Source organism: Pipistrellus hanaki (assembly GCF_964339955.1).
Source record: "Pipistrellus hanaki genome assembly, chromosome: 8".
In the NCBI taxonomy this organism is placed as follows: Eukaryota; Metazoa; Chordata; class Mammalia; order Chiroptera; family Vespertilionidae; genus Pipistrellus; species Pipistrellus hanaki.
The window spans coordinates 40,964,064-40,990,612 of NC_140510.1; the positions used below are offsets into that span (position 1 = coordinate 40,964,064).

Consider the following 26,549-nt stretch of genomic DNA (forward strand, 5'->3'; position numbering starts at 1 on the left):
TCCCTAAAGCAAGAAGTAGAGAAGGAGACAGGGTAAGTCTAAACCAACAGTCCTACTTTGCACTTCTGGTAGCGTTAAGTTTGAGCTAACGTACGAAATGACTTCGAAAACATCAACCCACCACAAGACCAAACCAGTCCACTAACTAAGATACGGAGTTCCACATCAGTGCACCCAGATCACCCGCCATGGGAATGTGTCTCAGAGAGTCACTTAGGGGGAGAAGATGTCCTGGGAATTAGTGTAACCCAGGAAGCAGGTCACTGAGCGTTTGGTTTTAATATCTGCAGAGCTTTTGACCTTATGTTTTTTTGTTTTTTTTTTCTCAAGACAATGGCTACATTTTATTTGTTTTTCCTTGGCTGTATAGAATAAAAAGCTTACATTTTACTGAATGATTTAAAAAAACCTTGAATGTGGCATTGATCCAAGCTTGTTATTAGCAATACTTAGCATGCATATGCATACCAGCACTGCCTTTATCGTTGTTGTTTCAGAAAACGGAGGAAAGGTTTCTTAGGTGGACATAATCTGTTTATTTCGGGTTCTTTTCTTCTGAATCTAATTATGATTTAGTATACTTTCCCTTTTGAAGAAGCAGCTTGTTGATTGGGTTGGCAACTTTTGTTTTCCTTCTTTTGAATTACAGCCAAGTCTCCATTGTCCAGGGCAATGAATAGCCTATTAATGAAACGATAGGAGATGAGCAGAAATGAACTGCCTTCCAACTTTTTCAAAATCCCAAGCCACACAGAAATGTTTCCTGGTCACAGCCTTGGGAAGGACAGTGGGAGGGTGGGTGAGGGGCACCTGAGGAATTGAGCTGGGCTGTCGATGATTCTCAGGGTGGACAACGCACACAGGAATAATGGAGAGATGGCTGTAGTTCTCTCCTGAGTGCTTTGTTGTTTCAAAGTAGAAAATTCTCCCTCGTTTGGCATGAATAATTGAATAATTTTACTTTGGAATTTAACAGCTTTGCTACACTTTTTCCTGGAGTCGCGATGAATAATACCAGCTGAATTTCCACTTTTGAACTTTTCTCTGATCTATTTATTTTTTTTCTGCACGATTACTGTTTGCTTCTGTTTATCTAATAAATGACAGGTAGCATTTAAAATAAATTTGCTCTGACTTGCTCTGGCTGTACACAAAGAGATTTCTTTGTTTCTCTTTTGTGATTTACTGTAAATTATAATATATTTTAGTCTCCAGCATAACCATAAGGTTATTTGGGAATGTTAAAAATAACTACAAAATAACTAGTGCATCATAATTATATTAATATTTTTCCTCTGATTTACAACTCAACTATTCTTTATTATTTACAAAATTGCATGTTAAAAAAATACAAATAAACTGTGCACTGGAAGAATTTCAATACCTAAAAAGACAGTTGAAGAATCCACTGAGTATGGAATTCTGTTAAAGAAAAAACACCAGGAAATTAATTTATTTTAAGGAAGTAGTAAACTTTATAGAATTTGTTAGTAATGAATTTTTTTTTTTAAATTATTGATTATGGTATTACATAATTGTCAGTAGTGAATGCTTATCAGCAGGACAAAAAATCATTACCTATGATCATGTTTGTTTATTTTATATGCTGTTTCTTCCCTTGCAAAATTTATTTCCTAATAAACTATACCAAGTTTAGAGATATATTCCAGTTGCCACAGTAGTAATACCAAAGTGTCTTACCAGAGACAATTATGCATAAATGAAAAAAAGAATCTTTCTCTCTACTAAGAAGTGATGGTCTCATTCAATAGAACAAGCAGTAGGAGATGCAAGAATGATTTTGTCAGAAAACAAGTTCTGCATGCTTTTTCCACTCAAGAGTTGATTAAGAGATCATCTTACCAAAGGAAGAGAGTAGATAATTTCCCACCTCTAATTTTCTAAAATTCTCTCCCAGTATTTACCAAGTTTCAGTATTTTTAGTATCATCTTAAAGCTCTGTGCATTTCTGAACTCTTTTCATCTATTATTTAGTTAAAGTCCTTTTTGAAAATAATGTACTTAAATAAATACATTTTAACATAAAAACTATACCATAAAATTTATAAATTCTACATATTTTCCACTCAAAATCCTCTTGCATTTTTGCAGTAGTACATAAATCCCATTTTGTGAAACATGGATTTATTATATAGTGAAGATCCAGTTTCTTAGAGGTAATATTTCCTCTTTTTTCATACCCTCTTATTAAATTAAGAGAACAAATCTTGTAGAGCTCAATATACAGTCTATCTCTAATAAGCTTAATTAGAAACTTTTTTACTAAGACTGGTGACACTAACAAAACTATTTTATTGAAAGACCCACAAAACATATGTAATCCAAGAAACTGATTCAGCATTTCTGATAAAGGTTTGAGAGTAATTCTTGGATAATATATGTATATCTGGAACATGGATGAGTTTTCAGCATCCTTAATAGAAGTCCCACCTATTAATTTCTCATAGCTTTGAAGATAATTATCAGACAGTTTAACACTGCAGATAGAATCTTGGAAAAGAAAAATTTGGACAGTTTACTAGTTTTTCTGTGCCCATGTCTTCCATGACACCTAATCCATTATAAGTGTTTTCCTGCTCCATCATCAGATTCATCCATTTAATAACTTTAGGGTTCTGTGTTTTTTTTCCAATATGACTTTCAATTTAAACCAAAGACTGCTTAATAGAAAGTCAACAGTTTTCATGAGTAGTCTAACTTTTTTCTTCCAGAACTTGAAGAATCCAGGCAGAAATGCCCACCCTGCTGGTATAAATTTGCTAACCTGTGTTTGATTTGGGACTGCTGTAAACCCTGGTTAAAAGTGAAACATCTTGTCAACCTGGTCGTGATGGACCCTTTTGTGGACCTGGCCATCACTATCTGCATTGTCTTAAATACACTCTTCATGGCCATGGAGCACTACCCCATGACGGAGCAGTTCAGCAATGTGCTGTCAGTCGGCAACCTGGTAAGGCTCACTGAGTTCCTCTTTCAATGGACTTAATGATGGTTATAATGAATTTTATTCTCACACTCATGTATGTCAACTTTCAAATTAAACATGAATTTATTGGCTGTGTATACCTGGACAGAAAAAGTTTAGCTTCCCTTTTTAAATAACAAAAATATATCACCAAAGGAAGGACTGCAAAAAAAAAAAATTTCAAAGATGTTATGTACAATTTGATTTAGAATTAAATTTAAATTGCCCATTTGTTAGAAATATGATTATGAATTATGGAGGACATTGATCTATGATTTTTTTTTAAATCCTTATGTAGTTTTCAAGTATTTCGAATAGATTTTTAAGACATATATACTTTTGCCAAACAAATTATAAAATATGCCAAGTCAGATAATTTTATCACTTATAAATACGTTAAGCTGGATTCTTTGTGATAGGAAACATCATATAGTGGTTATTCTGTTTAAATTTCTTCTGTAAAATTAGGGATTTATAAAAGATGACTTTTGCATATATTTTTACTCTGGCTACATGATAAAGTGATAGAAATGAAAGTAAAGTGGTCTTTAGGGACAAACAAAAGGAATACATTTATACAAAAATATATGAGGTTTATAAGCTCTCGTGCATTTTCCAACTTGATATATGAACATATAAACAGTTTGTATGTAGATATTAAATAATAGATTCTAAAGTACAGTGTACATGTTTTTAGGATCTGAAGTAACCACTGTGTTTTTTTATTATAGTCAGACTGGTCTTCACTGAGCCAATGATAAAGTTAATATATGCTGACCACTTGTATTATTAGGCACCATGCTATGTGGTTTATATGAAATCCCTTTCTCTAGGTTCCCACAAATTTACTCTTAAGGTCGATACTGTGATTGTCTTCATTTTACCATTTGGGAAACTGAAACATGAGAAATTGACATAGTGGTGGAAGGTGTGAACACTGTATCAGACTGTGAAAGCTATTTCAGAGACTACTGTAAGTTATCGTCAATAATTACAGACTTTAGAGGAGGGAAGGACAATAATATTACCTCGTTCAAATTGTCATCTACCTAGGAATCCCTTCAACATTATTTCTAAAATATGAGCAAGAGATTAAAGAAAGCTTTGTGGAGGTGGATATTTAAAAACAACCCAAGTAGGCTTAAGCAAAAATAAAGAGAATCCATTAACTCAAGTAAGTAAAGTCCATTTGGGCATAGCTCTATATGTTAGCCTGCTAGATTCAAGTTCTCAGTCAATGTCTTTGGGAGTCAACTTCCTGCCCCAATTTTTCCCAGTATGCTTTGCTCATCTCTGACTGGGTATTTTATTCATGGCATTCTACACAACCTTTATCCTACCAACATAGGTCCTATTAATACTTCCTAACTAACAGTTTTAACAGAAGCCTAAGGGTTAGTTATCATTGGCTGGGTTGGAATTACAGGACTATTTCTAAGCCAGTAGTGACTCTGATTCTAGGGCTAGCATGCCTATTTGGTAAAATAAGAACCCTGTCTTATCACTGAAGACAGAGTAAATTAAAAAAAAAATTATGAAGAAAAAAGTAGGTCTGTTATTACCAGAAGAAGATAAAGTAGTTGCTAGAAAGACATAGTAACAAATGGACAATTCATAGGTGGGATTAGTCTTATGTGTTAAAAAAAGTAAATTTGCATTTGAGGTGAATCATGGAGTAGTGAAATATAGAGATAAGATACACATTTGCCTCAAGTTCATATGGAATATTACCCAGGGTAAGCTATATTTTAAGTCATAAGACAAGCCTCTTTGAACTTAAAAAAGATAGAAACCTTATAAAGTACATTTACTGACAAAAACAGAATGAAACCAGTAACAGAAATATATTTGGAGAACTTACAAATATGTGGTAATTAAAAAACAAACTCCTAAGTAACCAGTGGTTTAAAGAAGAAAAAAGGGGTGGGTGGGTGGTAAGAATAGATTATGGATTATAGTTTCTGAATACTTACCACCACAATCCATATCTATCCTTGCCCCTTAAGAAACTCAAAAAAGAAGCAGAAACTAAACCCTAAGCTAACAGAAGAAACAAAATAATGAAGAGTAAAAATTAATGAAATAGAGAATAAGAAAACTAGACAAAATCAAGAAACTCAAAAGTTGATTCTTTGAAAAGATCAACAGAAATGACAAGTATTTAGCTAGACATAAAAAAATAAAAGACTTACTAGGTGTACCAGTTAATAATGTGGATTTTTTCAATCGATGGAGTTACACATATGTTGATATATATGTGACTTGATATGTATGCTATTTTGTTGTATTGACAACAAGCTTCAAAACTTCATATGTCAAATTTGCTGAAGGTGTTAACATCATGATATTTTTACACTTAAAAATGTCAAGTTTCATGCCAAAAAAAAGCATTTGCGGGAAGTTATAATTCGTTACTTTATTTTGAAGAACAGTGCTGCTGAATACTTTGGGAAGCTTATGCTCCATCTCAAGATACTTGTGAACGCTGGTTTAAATGCTTTAAAAATGATGATTTCAATGTGAAAGACAGAACATCCAGGTAAACTGAAAAAGTTTGAAGAACAACATTTACAAGCATTATTGGATGGAGATGCTTGTCAAACTCAAAAACAACTTGCAGAAAGATTAAACATTGCTCAGCAAACAATATACGATCATTTACAAGCAATGGGAAATATTTCAAAGGAAGGAAAATGGGTGCCACATCAACTGAACGAAAGACAAATGGAAAACCGAAAAATCATCAGTAAAATGTTGCTTCAACAGCACAAAAGTCTGGTGATAAAAGTGGTTTTATTTTGAGAATCCCAAATGCACAAAATCATGGGTTGATCCAGGTCAACCATCAACATTGACTGCAAGGCCAAATCGCTTCAGAAAGAAGACAATGCACTACATTTGGTGGGATCAGGAAGGTGTGGAGTATTATGAGCTTCTAAAACCAGGTGAAACCATTAATACTGATCGCTACTGACAACAAATAATCAATTTGAACCATGTTTTGATAATGAAACTACCAGAATGTTCCAGAAGACACGGCAAAGTAATTTTGCTTCATGATAATGCACCATCACTCACTTCAAAACCATTTAAAGACACTTTAAAAGATATTGCCTGGGAAGTATTTACCCACCCACCATATTCACCAGACCTTGCTCCTTCAGATTACCACTTGTTCTGATCAATGACACCTGCACTTTCTGAGCAGTATTTCAAAACATACAAAGAAGTGGAAAATTTGGTCTCTGAATGGTTTGCCTCAAAACAAGCAAAGTTCTATTGGGACAGTATCCACAAATTACCTGAAAGATAGAGGAAATGTGTAGCTAGTGATGGACGTTACTTTGAATAAAGCACTTTTGATGTTTCTCTTGAAATTATCATGTTTTCTTTGATTACAAAATCCACATTATTTACCGATACACCTGGTAAATCAATAAAATCGAGAATGAAGAAGGAAGAGGGAATTTTACTATAAACCTTATAGAAATAAAAAGTATACATAATAATACAAACAATTGTGTGCCAACAAATTAGATAACCTTGATGAAATAGAAAAATCCCTAGAAAGTAACAAACTACTGGAATTGACCTAAGAAGAAACAGAAAATCTGAAAAAGCCTGTAACAGGTACAAATTGAATTAATAATTTAAAAATAATGTTCTCACAAAGGCAAGCCTAGGCCATAAGAGTTTTACTGGTTAATTCTTCCGAATGTTTTAAGAATTAGCACCAATGGAGGTGGGGGGGCGGGGGGGCAAGAACATTTGTAATAATATGAACAATAAAAATTTATTTAAAAAAAGAATTAGCACCAAGCCCTGGCTAGTGTGGCTCAGTTGGTTGGAGTGTTGTCTTATACACTGATGAATCTTGGGTTTGATTCTCATTCAGGGCATATACCCAGGTTGTGGGTTCCATCCCCATCAGGTTGTGTACAGAAGGCAGCCAATCAATATTTCTCTTTCTCTCTCTAAAATCTAAATTAAAAAAAAAAAAAGAATTAACGCCAGTTCTTCACAAACTGTCTCTCCCCCCCCCAAAAAAAAAATAATAAAAAATAATAAATAAATAAATAAATAATAAATAAATAAATAAATAAAAAATAGAAGGGAATACTTGCCAACCAAGTTTGGGATTTGAAGCCATCCAAGAAAAGAAATTGGACAAATATTTTGGACTTTAAAACCCCAGATGGCTACACTTTAGGAGTAAAAATTATGTCAGAGAACCAGAAGTTTCAATTAGACCGAAGAGTAAACCAAAGCAACCCTACCCTAATTAAATATAAAACCAAGGTACTGTAAGTTCCAGGTGGCCAACCTATAATTTACCTGCCTGCTAGAAAAATACCAATACTCTCCAATGGAAAATAATTGAATCAAAAATCGCTACAACACATCATCCACAGCACATACAAGATAATGTATTATGTGAAGAAACAGGTAAATGTGACTCATACTTGGGAGGCAAAAAACAAACAAACAAAAAACAAAAAAAAACCACTCAATATAAATAAAACCAGAAATGACAGAATTGATAGAGTTAACAAAAAAAGAATTTTAGTGGAACTATTATGAAGAAGGGGCTATATATGTTTAACAATTTGAAGGGGGGGAAAGGATCAGGAAGAATAAACAGATGGAGAATATAAACATATAAAAATGAAAAGCATAAAAAGCAATTATCTAGACATTTTAGAACTGAAAGGTACAAATTCTAAAGTGAAAAACTCACTGGATGTTTTACCGGTGCCCTGGGCTCCTGGGAACGCCCACGACAGAAATCAGGGCTCAGGCGAAGGTTTATTAAATAGATGGCGCTTGCAAGGGAAACGGTGTCCACGGGGGAAAGGAGTGGCTGCCGCCTCCAGAACAAAAGCCGGGAACAGTTCTAAAAGGGTTGAGGCAGGAGCCTGAGGTCTAATATTATATTTGAGGCGGGGACTCTGGCGCCTGTGCAGTGGAACTAGGTACTACTTCCTGCCTGGGCTGTCTCATTCCCATGTTAAGTCTCCACCTAGGTGTGTGTTTTACTGTTGTAATGAGGGTAAGGTCACCAGGCAGTCATTCTGGGGCTTAACTGTGTATGCATTAAGGTTGAGAAATTCCCTTTGCCTGATAAAGTGGTACCTGGTGCAGCTTTGTCTGGTGCAGGGTTTGAGGGGCAACTGACAGAAATTACAACTTTCTAGGGGAGGCTCAGTTTGTCAGAAGAAAGGGTTGTTAAACTTAAAGCAAATCAATAGAAATTATCTAATTGGAACAGCAGAAAATAAAGAAATATGAATCTGAGTCTCACTAATCTGTAGAATACTATTGAATGGCCTATTCTATATATACTAAAAGCCCAATGTACAAGGCCCAGAGCTGCCTTTCTGCTCTGCCCTGCCTTCCCACGCTGCCCAGAGGCCCTGAGAAACGGTGGTGGGTCAGAATACCTGCGTCATCACCATGGTGACAACGCAGGTGTCCCACCCCTGTCACTCGGTACCTATGTATGCAAACTAACCACCATCTTTGTTGGGTTAATTTGCATATCATTTCTGAATGGCTGGTGACATAGGGGAGGTCTGGTCAATTTACATGGTTGTCTATTATTAGGTAAGATAAAAGGCTAATGTGCTAACTGTCTCACTCTCTGACTGGTTGCTATGATGTGCACTGACCACTAGGTGGCAGACGTTCAACACAGGAGCTGCCATGACATGCACTAGCTATTTACGGAGAAATGGTACTGCAGACCTGGCACTCACAAAGCAACACTTGGCTTCCCACAATTGAGACACAAGCCTCACCATTACCCTGAAGCAACAACCCACCAAATCACAGCAGATGCTGCTGAGCTGAGACCCCATGGTGCAAAATGTGGCCCACAGCCTAGCCCTGCCCAGAAGCCATGGCTGCGGGCACTGGGTCATGACATCATACAACAACATCTGGCTTCCTGTCCCCAGGGACTAGCCTTGGAGTTTCTTCAGCCCAGGAACCCATCTTGCTTTATAGCCAGGTGGGAACATTTACAATTTAATCAAATGTCTGTGAAGCATTTTCCCATTTGATCCTCACAGAAGTCCTGGAGTAGGTAGATACCGTAGGAGACTCAGTGGAATCCTATATATATATTTTTTTCATTAGCTGGAAAATGGAGATTTAGAAAGCTTAGAAACTAGACCCGACTGAAAAGAAGTACGAAATGGTGGACCTGGAAAATGACTTCAGGTTTTCTCACTGTGCAGAATATAGTAAAACACTGCTGCAGTTAAATATTTTACCCTTTGTTTTCCCTGCATGATCTAAAATAATAATTTGCTTGGTGTTTATATTTACTGGTGTTTGTGTTGCTCACAATTACCTAAAAGAGAAGTTGGGGTGCTTTATTGCACTGGAAAAATTTTAGCTAAATCAGAAAACAGGTCTAATTAAGAAAGTTTATCCTATCTAATAAAAGAGTAATAAGCAAACTGACCATACCTCTGCTACACCACAAGCCACACCCACCAGCCAATCAGGAGCAAGTATGCAAATAAATCTAAATAAAATGGCTGTAGCCATGGAGAGCAGGAGGGAGGCTTGGGTTTCCTGGCAATGGTGGAAGCCAAGCTTTCCTCCTAACCTTGCAATCACAGGCCTCCACTCAATGCTATAAAGTTTCAATGATAAAAGATAAATAAATCCCAACAAAAATGATGGCAGCCACAGAGCTGGAGAGAGCAGGAGGCTTGATCTGCCCCTGGAGATGGAGGAAGTCAAGCCTTCTGCCTGCCCTGGCTGGCCGTGGCCTCTACTTAAGGCTACAAAGTTTCAGTTATAGAAGATAAATAAATCCCAGATACCAGGGGCTCCGCTTGGGTCACCAGGGGGCATGGCCAGCCTGCAAACCACCATAGACTTCTCACCCAGGCCACCCCAAGCCCCAAGGAAACCCCCACCCTGATCTGGGACACCCTTCAGGGCAAACCAGCTGGTCCCCAACATGCACCAGGCCTCTAGCCTATCTAATTCTATCTAATAAAAGAGTAATACGCAAATTGACCATCACTCCAACACACAAGATGGCTGCCCCATGTGGTCAAAGATGACTGCCCCCATGTGGACACAAGATGGCCACCATGAAATGGCCAGCAGGGGAAGGCATTTGGGAGGGACCAGGCCTGCAAGGGAGGGCAGTTGTGGACGATCAAGCCTGCAGGGGAGGGCAGTTAGGTGTGACTAGGTTAGTAAAGGAGGGAAGTTGGGAGTGACCAGGCTTGCATGGAAGGGCAGTTGGCGGGGACCAGGCCTGCAGGGGAGAGCAGTTAGGGGCAAACAGGGGAGCAATTAGGCATCAATCAGGCTGGCAGAAGAGTGGTTAGGAGGTGATCTGGCTGGCAGGCAGAAGCTGTTAGGGGTAATCAGGAAGGCAGGCAGGCAAGCAGTTGGGAGCCAGCAGTCCTGGATTGTGAGAGGGATGTCTGACTGCCCGTTTAGTGGGATTGGGCCTAAATGGGCAGTTGAACATTCCTCGAGGGGTCCCTGATTGGAGAGGGTGCAGGCTGGGCTTAGGGACATTCCCCCCCCCCCCCACACACACACACACACTCCCCGCTCTGTGCACAAATTTCATGCACCAGGCCTCCAGTAAGATTATAATGGACCTGAAAAATTCCTATCAACTGATGATGTCATAGTTATAGTCTTGTGATAGCACATTGCATTACATTACACAAATAACACTCTGTTGCAATTGCCAACAGTTTTCAATATAATGACATGCTGAGCAGGTTTGTAGCCTAGGAGCTGTAGGGAAACTGAATTTGTTACACAGAAATATGTCTCTCTTGCTTAAGGGTTATTCTATTTTAAACTAGTTAATTTTAAAAAACAGTAGAAAAGGGGATGAAATAGAACCCTTTGCAAAAAACAATTATGTTTGTAGAAGAATTTTCCATTTGGCAGGGTGCCTCCCAGCTATTCCACAATGAGAGAGAGACCTTATGTCTAGAAATCCTTATCGATGCAGATGCAGAACACAAACACTTAAACTTGTGTAACAATCTTACCCCTGTTTACTGTGCTTTTCCTGGTAACTCTTCATAACTGATTCCTCTAACCTCCAACATGTTCTTTTGTCTCTAGCTGCAGATGGTATTTAAGGTGGTGGCTTCAGCCATTTGGGTTTCTCTGGGTGTCCTATGTATAGGTCCTATTGAACGTTAGTTTGTTTTCTCCTGTTAATTTGTTTTATTACAGAAGTGTCTCAGCCAAGAACCTAAAGGGTAGAGGAAAAAAATGTTCTCCCCTACAGAGCAATAGGCTATGATATACAGCATGGGTGTGTAGTAGGCTATGCCACTAGGTTTGTGCAAGTGCACTCTTTGAGGTTCACACAATAACAAAATTGCCTTAGGACACATTTCTCAGAATGCATGCTTGTCCTTAAGCAGCACATGACTGTAATACACAAGGGACTAACATCTCACTGGAAACAATTAAGGTCCTAAAAAAGTGATGCGGTGAAGGAAAGAAAAAGAAAATTAAAAGTTAATTTTAAAGAAAGGGCCTTTCATTTGATCTTTATACTTTATACATATATGGATATTTTAAAGCTAAGAAACAAATATCATTTGATAAAGTTGTACACAAAGAAAATGGAGAATGGAAAATGTTGCTTATAGTGGCTGGGCATTATTAATTTTTATTTAAAAAAGTGTTTTTAGTATTCTTTCCATCTGAAGGGCGAGTGGTGACCATGTTTATTACAGAGGGTTGTTAAGTGCATCCTTAGCATCAGCCTTGCCTGTGGGGCCATGAGAAAAAACTATTAGGTAAGCATTTGGTGAGTTATTGGAAGGGTAAAGAGCTCAAAGGCAGAGTCGGGCAGTTAACCACAATGAGTTAGCTGAGCCTTTCATATAAGAATGTAAAAATAAGAATATTAATTTTATTATCTTAACTCATGTGCTCGTCATCACTTGATAAACCTTAAACATAATAAACAATTAAATATTGATTTGAATACAAACCATTTGAGGAAATAGTTTGCTGGAGTTAAACTGATTTTCAAAATATAGAATTATGATTTGTTGGCAGTAAATTACTCAATAATTTTTATGTTGTTAAGATTATTCACTCATGTAAAAAACGTTTCTCATTTAGGTCTTCACTGGGATCTTCACCGCGGAAATGTTTCTCAAGATCATTGCCATGGATCCCTATTATTACTTTCAGGAAGGCTGGAATATTTTTGATGGTTTCATCGTGAGCCTTAGTTTAATGGAACTTGGTTTGGCAAATGTGGAAGGATTATCAGTTCTTCGATCATTTCGGCTGGTAAATTAATTGGAAGTATCCATAATGTTTGTATAATTTATTTAATTTGTTTTCACTCTTTCTAGTAACCATTATTGTATTTTACATGGTCACAATATTATTTGAATGCATTTTAAAAACAAACCAGATTGCTCCAACCAACTGAGCCACGATTAGTCTCAAGAACGTCGTGTTCTGAAGTTTGTTTAGAATTTCCCTTACCACTTTCAAATTTCACATTTGAGTAGAGATCTTTAGCTGTGGTCTTTCCCGCCCCCCCCCCCCCCCCTATCTTCACAGAGAGCTGTGGATCTAATTTGAAGTCAGAAGAATGCAAAGAAATAGAATAAATGTTAGAAATTATTACATAAAAGTAAATATGGGCAATTATTTTTTTTAATGTTTAGCAAATAGTTTTGATAATGTGATGCAGTTTAAGGAAATAGGAAGCATAATATCATTAGCATCTTGCTTAGAATGTCAGGTAATTTAATTATCCTCTGGGAATAAATTAAACATTTTGGTACTTACATTTGATTCTTTGAGTCACTTAGATGCCATTAAATAATGCACTACTGTTGGCCTGACATTTGTTGAAGCATCAGAAATAAAATGTTGCTGCTGTTTAACCATAAATGGTATTTTAGAGGCCTCTATGAGCTAAAACAAAAATAAGTCAGGCACAGCGGTGGAAAGCCATTTACACACTCTAATGAGTTGTTGATTAATTAAATCACTGAAGACATAAAGGTTGACAAAATGCAGCTTTTACTTAAGTCCAAGTATTTCTTCTTTGACTATAGTAAATCTTTAATATATAGCTTAATAATTTCAAGCTAAAGATACAGTAAGATTGAAGCAATCTAAATTTTTAAAAATTAGTTTGTTTTTCTCTTGTACTTTATGTAATTTGCTTTGATTTTATCTGCATCTTTGCATTTTAGCATGATATTTTCAGTACACTGAAAAAATATATCCATTTCAAGATTTTAAATATCGAGAGCCCCTACTTCTTTGAAACAGTTTTAGTTAATTAATTACCATTAAATCTTAAATACCTCAGTTCCTTACAAAAAAACCAAAAGGACTATTACCTGTGCTTATGTAAGATTCTGAGGAATTTGGTATATCTATCTCCAAATGAATAGTGCCCCATGTTAGAAAAATAAGCTGATAGCATATGCTAGATAATAGTTTGACACACAAATAATTCATCACCCTACAATTGAGACATTGTAGATTTTCCACATAAATAAATTTATAGATTGTTTAGAAGACAGGACAGTAACAGCTTTCTTGATTTTGTTCCCAGCTCCGAGTTTTCAAGTTGGCAAAATCCTGGCCCACCCTGAACATGCTAATTAAGATCATCGGCAATTCAGTGGGGGCCCTGGGGAACCTCACCTTGGTGTTGGCCATCATCGTCTTCATCTTTGCTGTGGTTGGCATGCAGCTCTTTGGCAAGAGCTACAAAGAATGTGTCTGCAAGATCTCCAGCGACTGTGAACTTCCGCGCTGGCACATGCACGACTTCTTCCACTCCTTCCTGATTGTGTTCCGCGTGCTGTGTGGAGAGTGGATAGAGACCATGTGGGACTGCATGGAGGTCGCTGGCCAAACCATGTGCCTTACTGTCTTCATGATGGTCATGGTCATTGGAAACCTAGTGGTATGGAAAAACGTTTTTCTATTTTCAGTAAAATATAATGTAGCCATATCTAAAACTATGCTTAACTGAGGAATGTTTTATTATGTTATTTTTTGTATCAAGACCAGTTCCAAGTCTCAATTATTCATTATTTCAGAAGCTAGGTATAGTTTATACTATTGAAATCCACATAGCATTTTTATTTTTTTTATTTTTTCTTTATTGATTAAGGTATTACATATTTGTACTTATTCCCCCATTCCCCCCTCCTCATGCCCTTACACCCCTGGTGCTAGTGTCCATTGGTTAGGCTTGTAAGCATACATATAAGTGTTTTGGTTGATCTCTCTCCCTTACCCTTGCCCTCCCCTACCTTCCCTCTGAGATTTGACAGTCTGATTGATGCTTCTCTGTCTCTGAACCTGTTTTTGTTCATCAGTTTATGTTGTGCATTATATTCCACAAATGAGTTATATCATGTGATATTTATCTTTCTTGGACTGGCTTATTTCACTTAGCATAATGCTCTCCAGTACCATACATGCTGTTGCAAATGGTAAGAATTTCTTTTTTTTTTTTTTTTTACCACAGTGTAGTATTCCATTGTGTAAATGTACAACAGGTTTTTAATCCATTCATCTGCTGATGGGCACTTAGGCTGTTTCCAAATCTTAGCTATGGTAAATTGTGCTGCTATGAACATAGGGGTGCGTATACCCTTTCTGATTGGTGTTTTTAGTTTCTTGGGATATATTTCTAGGAGTGGGATCACACATAAGTATTTTTAGAAGTGTTTCAATTATTATTTTTTTCTTATTGAGCTACAATAGAAATATATAACATAATTTTTTTTCACATCATATGAATAATGTGCCAATGTAACAAGGTTTCAGGAAGGGGTATCTCACACAAGAGCATACACACCCAATCATCATGCTTATGAACTACAACAGGATCTATAACGAACTCTTAAGATACGTTTTGAGCCGAAGTTGTTCTTCATCACTAAAACCTCCTATTAGTCATGGAGAAGGCTATTTCTGGCTTTTATCTTTCAGTTCTTATGCTAAAGCATGGAAGAATTACTAAGGACAGCCACTCACTTCATTTTTACTTAGAGTGTTTCAAATTTGAGTTTTCCACTAATTGAAGTTTAAAAAGCAATTAGTGATCCTCTCAGTCCATTAAGAGTACATGAAGTCTTGGATGCCTTAAACTAGAGTATGAACAAGTAACATTGACTCAAGAATCACTTATTATCATGTCTCTGTAAAAAGAACCATGCCTAGCACCTCTGTACTGAGTCCTGGAGGCCTGGGAAAGATGATAGGAAAATAAATATGACACAGTAATAATACATTTAATCGAACAGAAGTAAAAATAGGAAGTATCTAATACATGTCAAAGATATAAAAAACAAAGTGCCGTATGTCAAGTTCCCAAAATGGAAAAATTACTTTGGAAAGACAAGGAAAGGTTTTGTCAAGGAATTTGGACTTGAAATGTCTTTAATTGAGGTATAAGTTTTAACTTGGTAAGAAGAAAAGTTGACATATCTATTTTGAGTTGTCCAGATATAATAGCTTCCCAAAATTTTACATGAATCAAAATATGTTAGTATTCTTTTCACACACTCATACCAATGAAGCCTATTTTTGGAGATGAGATTTATAGACTAATTACTGGTCTTATTCATGGAAATAACTTTGTTCCACAATCTTAAACTCAATCTTAGCACCACCATTATTTTATAACAAATATTTATTTGTAATATTTTCAACTATTGTATAAATATAGTGGCCTTGATTTTCTGAGCCAAAAAATAAATAATCTGGTTTTTGATCTAGTAAAAGGTTTTTTGTTTTTTTCCCCCTAATTTGGCAAGTTACCTAGGTGGAAAAATTGGTATAAATACATAAAAATCAAAGCATATTTAAATATATTAGAATAATCTTTGGTTTTAAAAATAAAATGATAATAAATTATTATTGTCCTAGAAAATCCAGGTTACATGAGCAAAATAGTTTGCATCCCAATTAAAACTTCTTTTTTTTTCTTTTTCACTGTACTATTATCTATAAGATTCCTCTTTTTGAATGAAACTTAATATAGATATATTATGCAACAATGGCTTCAGTAATTTTGCAATGACAAAAAGGAAATTATGTTAATAGCATCATTTTATATTAGCCAGGTATTTATTTCATTCACTTTTTTTTTCCAGGATAGTTGATGATGAGCTAGAAAAAAAGAAGTTTATGAAAAACTAAGTTTAAGAATAATTTTAGAAAACAAATAACCATTGAAGTGACAGAATGTTTTGGTCACCTAATTTCCTCTTATGTTTTAGGTTCTGAACCTCTTCCTGGCCTTGCTTTTAAGTTCATTCAGCTCTGACAACCTTGCTGCCACTGATGATGATAACGAAATGAACAACCTCCAGATTGCTGTGGGAAGGATGCAGAGAGGAATCGATTATGTTAAAAGAAAAGCACATGAATTTATTCAGAAAGCCATTGTTAGAAAGCAGAAAGCTTTAGATGAGATTAAACCTCTTGAAGATCTGAATAACAAAAAAGACAGCTGTATTTCCAACCATACCACCATAGAAATAGGCAAAGACCTCAATTATCTCAAAGATGGGAATGGAACTACCAGTGGCATAGGAAGCAGTGTAGAAAAATATGTCGTGGATGAAAGTGATTACATGTCATTTATAAACAACCCCAGCCTTACTGTGACTGTACCAATTGCTGTTGGAGAATCTGACTTTGAAAATTTAAATACTGAAGAATTCAGCAGCGAGTCAGATATGGAGGAAAGCAAAGAGGTAGGTGTTTTTAAATAAGATATTTTGGTATTAAGCTTTAAAATATCAAACTATTTAAAAATTATGTTTTCTTTCAATAAGAAAATAGGAAATATCAATTGATACATTTTCTATGGCAAATTGGTGATAAATCAATGATATATTAAAATATAGCTAGACAAGTAATCTGCTGGCTAATTTTTCAAGTATCTGCTATTTTGAATTATTGATAATATTAAAAATTAGATTAATATGGATTTTTCTAAGTATTTAAATATAAATTTAGATTTGTAAAAATGCCTCTGATTATCCACTTTCTTCCTTATAATTATCCCAAAATGGTGTGTGTTTTTTTTATATGTATCAAAAATACTTTGTGAGAAGGTAAGTTCCGATTCTGATTTTGCTATATTCTTGGCTCTTAGGAAATACTCCATAAAATGTGATTTTAATTAGTTTCCATAAGTATACTTATTCATAGAAAATCTGATTTTAATCTTGGCTTGATATTAACATATACTTTCATATTTTGTGAAGTAAATAATTTAAGGAAGTGAAGATATTGATGAGGAATCACACTGAAAAATATTTGTAACTCTATTGAGCCCAGTGCCTGCATGATATTTTATAGAATGTAAAATTGTGCATTTAATAACTACAGTAAGAGTCTGGGTAGTTTAAAGTATTCTTTGATTCACCATAGGTATGAGTATTAGAGTATGTTTTTGTTTGTTTATAGGTTAATGCACAGAGTTGGGGTAAGGAGAAAAAGGAATTGAAATCCTCAGTATTTAATTGTTTACCTATACAAAAATATGGATGGCTTTCCCAGTAACAAAAGCTTGTGTAAATAAATAAAAATAGCAACCAAAACCAAAGTAAATTTTTATTTTTATGAATGCTTAGAGTCTTATATATACTAAGAATGGATTATAAATAATCAAATGTTGCAGCCCTCAGACAGTTTAAGCTTTTGGCTAAGTTTGAGTATTTTTTGAGGTGTAGGTAACTTGACATCCAGTCTTCTTTATTCAGAAATTTTAAAGCTTCAAGCTTCTCCAAAAGAACATGTATTGTGTCTCCCCACAAAGCATTAGGTTTGACATTAAAGGAGCATCCAGTAAGCTGGGGCTTAATAGCAGGAAAATCCAAACTGTCTTCCCAATTTTTCCTCTTATCATTAAATTTGTCGTGTGTTTTCTGTATGAGTTAAGTACTCCAAAAATAATATATGTGAACTCAGTACTTTGGAATTGGAGGCAGACAACTGACCTTCCCATAGTAAATAAAATTATTTTATTGCTTCAGCTATCGAGTCCTCTCAATACCTTCCCAACCATAGAGATTGTTACCTGGGTGTTAAAATGTATTATTTGGAGAATTTTTTCAATTATGGCTTCATTTCAAGCTTCCTAAATATAAACTCATAAAAGATTAGGCAATAGTTTAGGAAGGGAATATGTGCAGGCTTTAATCTTTTGGTATTTAATGTGATAGGTCTATCACTAGAAAACAAAAGAGAATTGAAATAATCCCAATATTCCCACCTGAAATATCTGTTTTAGTCTTCAAGTTATTTTTATCTTGTCCTTTTCTTAGCTGGTGGGATGGGATTATGCTGTTCAATATTGCATGTAGAGTTTTAAGAAGTGGTTTGAGTCTTATTGATATTCTTTCTAAGTGGTTAAAATATTAAAGGGCGGAAATGAAGCACTTTTTAACTTTTGAAATGCCTAAGTGATTTTCTTTTTATAGGGCAGATTAACCAAGTGGGCCAGAGGTTGTTTAGGTGCTTGAGCTAAATACTCTTCTATTTTGTCTTTGCCAAATTTGCGTGATTCTTTGATAGTTCCGTAGATTCTCTAGAGCATATCATTTTAAATTCATCCTGATCATATATGCTTTAACTCCTATGTTATTTTTACTATATTTAATGTGATTCCTTTTACACTTTGTGATTTTGAATGATTGATTTTTCTTGAGCGTTTTAATAATGTTGAAAGCATGCTTGATTTTTCAAAGTGAAATTTACTAGTGCAATCTGGTGACCTTCACTGCTTACCATTCTTACTTCTCACAGGAGTAAAAAATCAAGCTGGAGCCATCAAGAATGCAGCGCTGGTGTTTTTTAACCAGCCAGAGGCTCGTGCCACCACTTTTACCCAGGTTACCCAAGCAAGTTGTACATATATAAATAGAATCAGTTTCTAAATGAATTTTGACTGGCCTGCATGTTACTCAGCTACATTCCTTGCCCATCCATTGGCAGTAAAATAACAACATGCACAGCTTGCTCTTACGCTGGTCAGGCAAGTCTGGCAACCCAACTTTTAAAAAAACGATTTAGCTGCTAGTTTCCTTACATAGATTTTTTAATGGAAATTATGCTCCGTGTAAAGTGAAAGTGCATGCCTTTATGGATTATTTAATTTCCATTTAACATTACAGAGTTTTTAACATGCTGAGGGCCTAAGGAGAAATGTAGGTGCTCTTTGAAGGACTCTGGCAGAAAAGCTTTCTATTGCCACCCCCCCTCTGTTAAATTTATTTTTCAATTACCTTTTTTTTTTTTTTTTAAAATATAGCCTCAATGAGTGTGCTTTATTGGTAATTGTTTTTGTTCAGTATCATATTAAGTTTTTCTGAAGGATAATCTGCAAATTAAAGCAATCCTTTATACATGTGCAAACTTCCTGAAGGATGCCTTTATGTCATAATAATGTAAATGAATTGGAATGTTTATGTTTTGGCTGCTATCAGCATGGGTATAATTTTTATCTGCTTAATTTTAGAGAAAATAGCATTGCTTTATTTAGCAATTGACCAAAAGTATTTTGCATTTAGAATATGACCCCCTTGGAGATTCTATTGTTTACCCCTAAAAGCTCCTAAGATTGAAAAAAAAAAAAAAAAGAAAAAAATGTTTTTTTAATACAAAAAAAAAAAAAGTATTATAGGTGGTATTTTCAGAGAGAAAATAGATCTGGAATCCATTTTCTTTATCCTATTGTTCCTCAGTCCTTTGTGTTTTGTCTCTCCTGTATTTTCTCCTGAAAAATATTATTTAAATATGTCATGCAGACTCCTATACAGGAAAAAAAAATCATTGTGAGCTCCTGTTTCTTTGGTGTTTTTGAGAAGGAGGGACCTTCCTTGTCATGGGACTACCGTACATAAATGAAGATTATCCCGTTCCATGAGATCCATTTGGTGGATCTTTCATTTTCTGGTGTTGAAGTCACATTTATGTGCTAAAATATACTAAGCAAATTACTCGATTACAATGATTTTTTAAAGATCATTAGTTTGTCACTTAGATGCAGTTTCCTCTCCTTCTGTCATCAAAACTATGAAACAACCCTAGCTTACTCATATTTGCTTATTTGGAAGGAGAAATGATTGTGCCATTCTTATAGCATTCTCTTATCCGTTAGAGCAAAATATTCAGTCACTTCCACTCTAGATCCCATAAAAGGTAATGCCTCATCTATTGGAGGAATGATATGTGAAATGAGACCTGAGAAGTATCATTTCTCACGATTTAACACATATACATAGGGACTATAATTTTTTTCCTATTATATAATAATTCTTCAGAAAAAGCACGGTATATGACTCCTTAGGATAATGGCTTGTTTTTCTCAGTTTCTTGAAAAAAGTCAAGGTGGGTTTCCTTATTCTCTGAGTATCCCATTTGCCATGTGCCTTTGTTGAGAGGTAACTGAGGAAAGGCAGATTTGGTGGCAGTAAGTATAGAAGCACACAAACCAAATTGATTTCATTTATTCTCAACTCTCACATTACAGTTTCCAATTTTTTAATAGGTCTCTGATCCTCCCTTAGGAAGCATTGTCAGTTTCCTACCAGAGAATACATACATACTTGTTACCTACTGGGGCTACTGGCTGGAACATGGGTTCTTTTCATCGACACAGAAAAGATTTTAAGGTCAATGGAAATGAAAGTAGTAAAGCAAAAGGGGGTTTACTGAAGATACATTACAAAGGAGGTTCATGCCAGAAGAGAGACAGAGAGAGACAGAGAGATTGGCCCCAAATTTCTGGGTTTAAAATGGAGGTTTCCTGGATGGAGCCTTCATTTGTATTCAGGGATGACTGCCAGAAACCACCTTTCTTCTGGGCATGCCCTTACCCATAATGCATACAGAAAAACCCATAGAGGTGCGGGGTGAAAACTGAAATGCAAGTTTTTATTATAATTAGTCCAGGGCCTTATTAAGGTCACATTGACATTGAGGTCATGTCATTTTCCTCTGATCTTGCGCCAAGAAGCAGCTGGCTCCCAACTGCCAGTGGCGGTCTGAAGGCAATGTTGGTCTGACCCCAGTTCAAGACCCCATGGCAGGCCTCACCCCAGCTGCTCAAGTCTAACTTCCTACCTAACATACTGAGTTCTGATACTTAAGAGGTGGAGGTGGTGGTGGTGGTGGGGAATATGTATATAGAAGGTTTGGATAAGCAATAGTAGGATGAGTTCAATACAGCTATGATTTTATCCTGGAGAATGTGTAGTTCTCAAAGTCAAGTTTTCCAGTGGGTTAGTGAGGAAGAGCGACAGAAAGCTCTAAACAACCTGTAAGAACAAAAGGAGTAAATACGTGTGTGTTTGGGGCACTGGTTATCTGCTGAAGGATAGGCCACAGAGGTTCCTTCTGCCATCCCAAGAAAGAGATTTAAGATCCTGAGATTCATGGGTCAGAAAATTTGGTAATGTTTTCATTATAAAGAATAAAGTGTTTTCTGGATAATGTAGTATGTTAATAATGATACTTTTGATTTTTTTTTCCATCTTCCTTATTTAAGAAGGTAACAAGGACTAAAGTGTAGTACTAAAGTGTAACTTTGGCCTTAAGCCTATCCCCAAAGCAATATTTTAGAAGCATCTATTAATTTTATGTTGACACTAAGTCACTGTGCTAAATGAAAAGGTTGATAAATTGATACTGCAGGGTCTTCTGGAAACTTTTGAACATTTGAATGAAGATTTCCTGGAATATCTTGTCTGTTGACTTTTTCCAGTCATTGTCAAGGACTAACCATTATGATATGAAGTCCACTCTTTCATTCATTTTTAAATAATATTTATTGAGTACCTTCAACATTCCCAACCCTGATGCACTAACTGACCAATGCCAGCTTGAGAGTGTAGAACACCCTGAATATGGATCCTCAGTTTTTACTTGGGCCCACTCCCAGGTCTTCCCCTAATCTGTCTTTGCAGTGTGATGTTTGTTTCTAAGAGGAATGCTATCCAATTCTAATTGTGGGCTGTGTGTAGTTAGATCAGATATAATTGTGCTTCAGTTTTTCTGATTACTTATATCATATTTCAACATCCTGCAAATGATAAGATCAGTATTTTCAGATCCCTAATAAGTAACTACTTCCTGTGAATCGGATGGGTTGCAAGGAGAGGGTAATTAAATCATTTCTTAGTTGATTATGTATGTAAAAAGGCTACAAATATCTAAGACAAGGACAGGAAAATGAAATAGTCCAAAAATTTAGAATATTTGTAATAAATTTTACTTTGACATTTCATCTTAAAACAAACTATATTTAAATTTTGTTGACAAAAATATTATAATTGATTATCTATCAATATTGTGATATAGTTGATAAGTAGAAAAAATAAATCAGCAACCTGTAAACACCTTACAATATATAATCCTTGATTTCATTAATTTGGTCAAATTAAAAAGCAATGCCCAAACTATTTCCAAGGCAGACATATATAATATTTACATGTCCATAATTGATATTGTTAAATTACATAAGATACATTTCTGATTTTTAAAATATTGATTTTGAGAAAAAGAAAGAACAACATCAATTAGTTCCACTTGTTTATACATTCACTGTTGGTTTCTCATATGTGCCCCGGTGGGGTATCAAACCTGTAACTTTGGCATATCTTGGCTGATACTCTAACCAACTGAGCTCCCTGGTCAGGACCAGACAAAGCATTCAATCTCATAGATTATCCATAAATATTTTACTTCATGAGCACCACTTGTCAAGTAAATATTTTATATAAAAAATTATTTTCGTACAATAAATTAACCATTTCCCCAGGATAATTGATAGACTCCTTAGGCCAAATGTGCATAGAATGTTTCTAGTTCTGACTACATCTAGTTTATAATAGTTCAACATATATTCTAACCTGCATTTTATCATGTGCTTACCTCATCCCCTTTATAATGTAGCTCTTACCAGCTCAGCCGTTTCCTAATGTTATGCATTAATGGTAATAACATTGTAACAGGTTGGAGAATGCACTGGCCCAAACTACTCTGGTTCCACGTGGCACTCATACCTGGCCCTGTGTCATGACTGCAGCATCGTAAGATCAGGTTAAAGGCTGGGGTCTCTTCATTTATGCTGATCCATTAGGGACCTGACCTGGCTAAAGTTTATTGCATTTCAAGATTTAAAACAATTTCTTTCTAGTACATAAACATATACTTTTGGTGGTATTTGATTTAACCTAGCGGAAAACAAAACAGCAACCAAAGATTTATTTCTGCTTGTACTAACAAAACAGGTAAGAGTGCCAGAGTAACAAGTAGTTTCCAAATGCACAGTGAAACATGGGAGTGCATTGGCCAAAGAGAATGCAAAGTATCAGCTCTTGCTATAAAGCTAACAATGTGCTGCTCTTTTGGGAGTTAGAAAACTATAGAATATATTTAATAATAACTGATGGTATATGTTTTCATGTCAATGAAAAGTGGATAAATTTAGATTACTGCTGTTTATGTGCATTTGACCAAATCTTTTCTGCATTTGACATGAAAATACACTAATACAGCTTTCATTGGTTGGGTCACAATTTTAGAATAAAGCACACTATACCATTTGCAAACTAATTTACCGAAGCAAGATCATGGTCAACCATACAACTCTGGTAGTTTCCATGAGCTCTCTGCAGGACTTTATTTCAGAATCTTTATGATCGGCTTAATTAAAAATTATATAAGTTGTTAGAGCATTATTTAAAAAAATATCCTTTATTGCTGTATCTAATCTTGTGACCCCCTACCTCTAATAAAGCAGATTGGCATTATGTTTAAGATATTCTTAAATTACAGATCAAGGGAATGCATTCTGAAGACTTGAGGGCATACCTTTTGAATTTTTATATTATAGAGTAAAGAAAGCATTTTAAAAGCTTTTCTGTGGAATTGATTTTCAGAAGTTAAATGCAACTAGCTCATCAGAAGGCAGCACAGTTGATATAGGAGCTCCCGCTGAGGGAGAACAACCTGAAGTTGAACCTGAAGAATCTCTGGAACCGGAAGCCTGTTTCACAGAAAGTAAGAGAAACAATGCATGTGTGTCCAGTAGACTCCTCTTAGCCATCCACCCACTGCCCTCCCCCTTTTCAATCATCTACATCTATCTAACAACCATTATTTGTTTGCTTTACTTTTTCTATATTAAAAAAAGATGATTTTTTTAAAGAGGTAAGATTTAATTTATATGATCAGATATTCTTAATTTTGTGGATCCTATTCAGCTCTTGAAAATGCTGTTAACTACCGTGTTTCCCCGAAAATAAGACATCCTCCGAAAATAAGACCTACTTACAGGTTTCCTTCTGAGTGAAATATAAGGCATCCCCCCAAAAATTAGGCCTCCCCCTAGGCTAAACATGAGAGATTTGGTCCACTGATTCTGAAATAAATGGAGTCACAAGAAATTCACCAGGAAATTCAGGAATTGGATTGTTATGATGATGTTCCAGAAGATGATGACATGATTGTCATTGAATAAATGAGTAAATTCTTGATAGTGTAGGATTCACAGTTTGTCTGGTTTGTGTTGACAACTACCGTACTACCGTACAGTATACAGGTAATAAATTTCCTTTATTTTCATTTAACAATAAATATGTACCTTATTCTTCTTCATGGAAAAATAAGACATCCCCTGAAAATAAGACCTAGCGCATCTTTGGGAGCAAAACCCCACCCATGCCCGAATTCATGCCTCTAGTATGCATAATAATAAATATGACGCTATCGCTGAAACCAGTTTGGCTCAGTGGATAGAGCATCAGCCTGCGGACTGAAAGGTCCCGGGTTCGATTCCAGTCAAGGGCATGTACCTTGGTTGCGGGCACATCCCCAGTAGGGGGTGTGCAAGAGGCAGCTGATGGATGATTCTCTCTCATCGATGTTTCTAGCTCTCTGTTCTTCTATCTTCCTCTCTGTAAACAATCAATAAAATATATTTTTTAAATAAATAAATAAATAAATAAATAAATAAAAATGATGCTATCAACATTGTCTTTTACAAAGTTAAAAAAATTAAGAATGAAATATTACCAGAATAGCATTATAGACAATAATAATGAATAATTTATAGATACTGACCAACTTTGACAATTTAAGTATTTTTGTTATATTTGCTTCAGTTTTTATTTAAGAATAAAAAAGATACAGAGTAGGCCCCTTTCTTCTATCTTAGAGATAAACCAGTTTCTCAATATTTTTTTCATTTATTATTCCTACTAATCTGGTCTTTCTTTTTGCTTAAATAGTGTCTTTTCATCTCATATCCTCATTAGGGGGGAAATTACAGTTTCATTTAATTAATTGCAATGAATATATTTAGGACATGTAATTCTCCTCAGTCCTTTGGGAAACAGAAATATCAAAATGATCTTGCCCTGAGAAAACAACAAATATGCCCTATATTTCTTAATGAGAAACTAATAACATTTAATAGCACTTCATTAAATTTTCATGCAACAAAGGATATGATCTGCTGCTTACATTATGAAATAGCATCTGATAAATATCTATTCAGTAAAATACTGTGCTCCTTGCAGATGAGGTAACCATTCTTCTATTCATACATAAGAGTCCTCTCTCGTAGTGAACCCTGTCTCCTGGCTCCTCTGGCTCCCACACACCAGGGCCACCGAGCTCTGTGCGCTGCCAGGTCCTGTCAGCTCAGCAGTATCTTTTGTTTCCTGATCACTGTCATCACCATTACCCTTGCTTTCACTTTCCTGAACATTCAGTGGATTGTGTCTCAGACTCTGAACTCCTTTCCCATCTTCTTTCTTCTATCCAGTTTTCAAAACAGGCTTACATGATTCTAAAATCAGTGTTCTTATCGGGTAAAGCTTCATAACTTACAAAAAAATCTCTACAATATTTCCCCCATTAGATAGCAGGTAAAATGTAAATTTTCTCATTCAGGTCCTCTTTTCAGATTAGCTCTCAGTATCTTTTCTAGTCCTGATTCCTAATCCTCTCTGTCATGTAACTTCCAGGCATTCATCTCACCAAGTTCCACCTTTACCATTGTTTCTGCTTTCCTTACAGCTCCAGGTACTAGAACTGGTTCTTACACATGTTTTAAAATCTCATCTCAAATCCATTACCTCCTTAAAGCTCAATATCAGAAATTAATCTCTGCCCACAAACTTTCACAATACCTTATTTGTGATAATTATTATTTTTTGTAATTATAGAATCTCTCCTGCTTAAAATGCATATTGTTTTTAGAGCAAGGCTATGTCTTGAACATTCTAATATTATAATTTGTACAATACAAGTCCTTGAATACAACAGATATTCAATAAATATTATTTGCAAGCCTTTGATCTAGTAGCCCACAAATTTCACAAAGGTATTTATTACATTATTGCTAATAATAGCCAGAATTAAAACTACATAAATATTCAATAATAGTGAAATAATTATATAAATTCTTGTTAAGTCTGGTAATCTTGTTTAGAGGTATTGTGAAACCTTTCATATTCTATTTACTGATAAT

General features: G+C 35.4%; 1 protein-coding gene across 5 annotated transcripts in view; it reads left to right on the top strand.

Annotated features, from left to right (window-relative positions):
• Positions 1 to 26,549, top strand: part of LOC311626364 (sodium channel protein type 2 subunit alpha) — a 109,038-nt gene that overhangs the window by 55,040 nt on the left and 27,449 nt on the right. For all 5 annotated transcript variants that reach the window (XM_084891565.1, XM_084891564.1, XM_084891567.1 and 2 more), the window contains 5 exons: positions 2,733 to 2,971; positions 12,125 to 12,298; positions 13,590 to 13,946; positions 16,276 to 16,755; positions 23,953 to 24,073. In XM_084891565.1, coding sequence (XP_084747691.1) covers positions 2,733 to 2,971; positions 12,125 to 12,298; positions 13,590 to 13,946; positions 16,276 to 16,755; positions 23,953 to 24,073 — 1,371 coding nt within the window. The remainder of the gene's footprint in view (positions 1 to 2,732; positions 2,972 to 12,124; positions 12,299 to 13,589; positions 13,947 to 16,275; positions 16,756 to 23,952; positions 24,074 to 26,549) is intronic.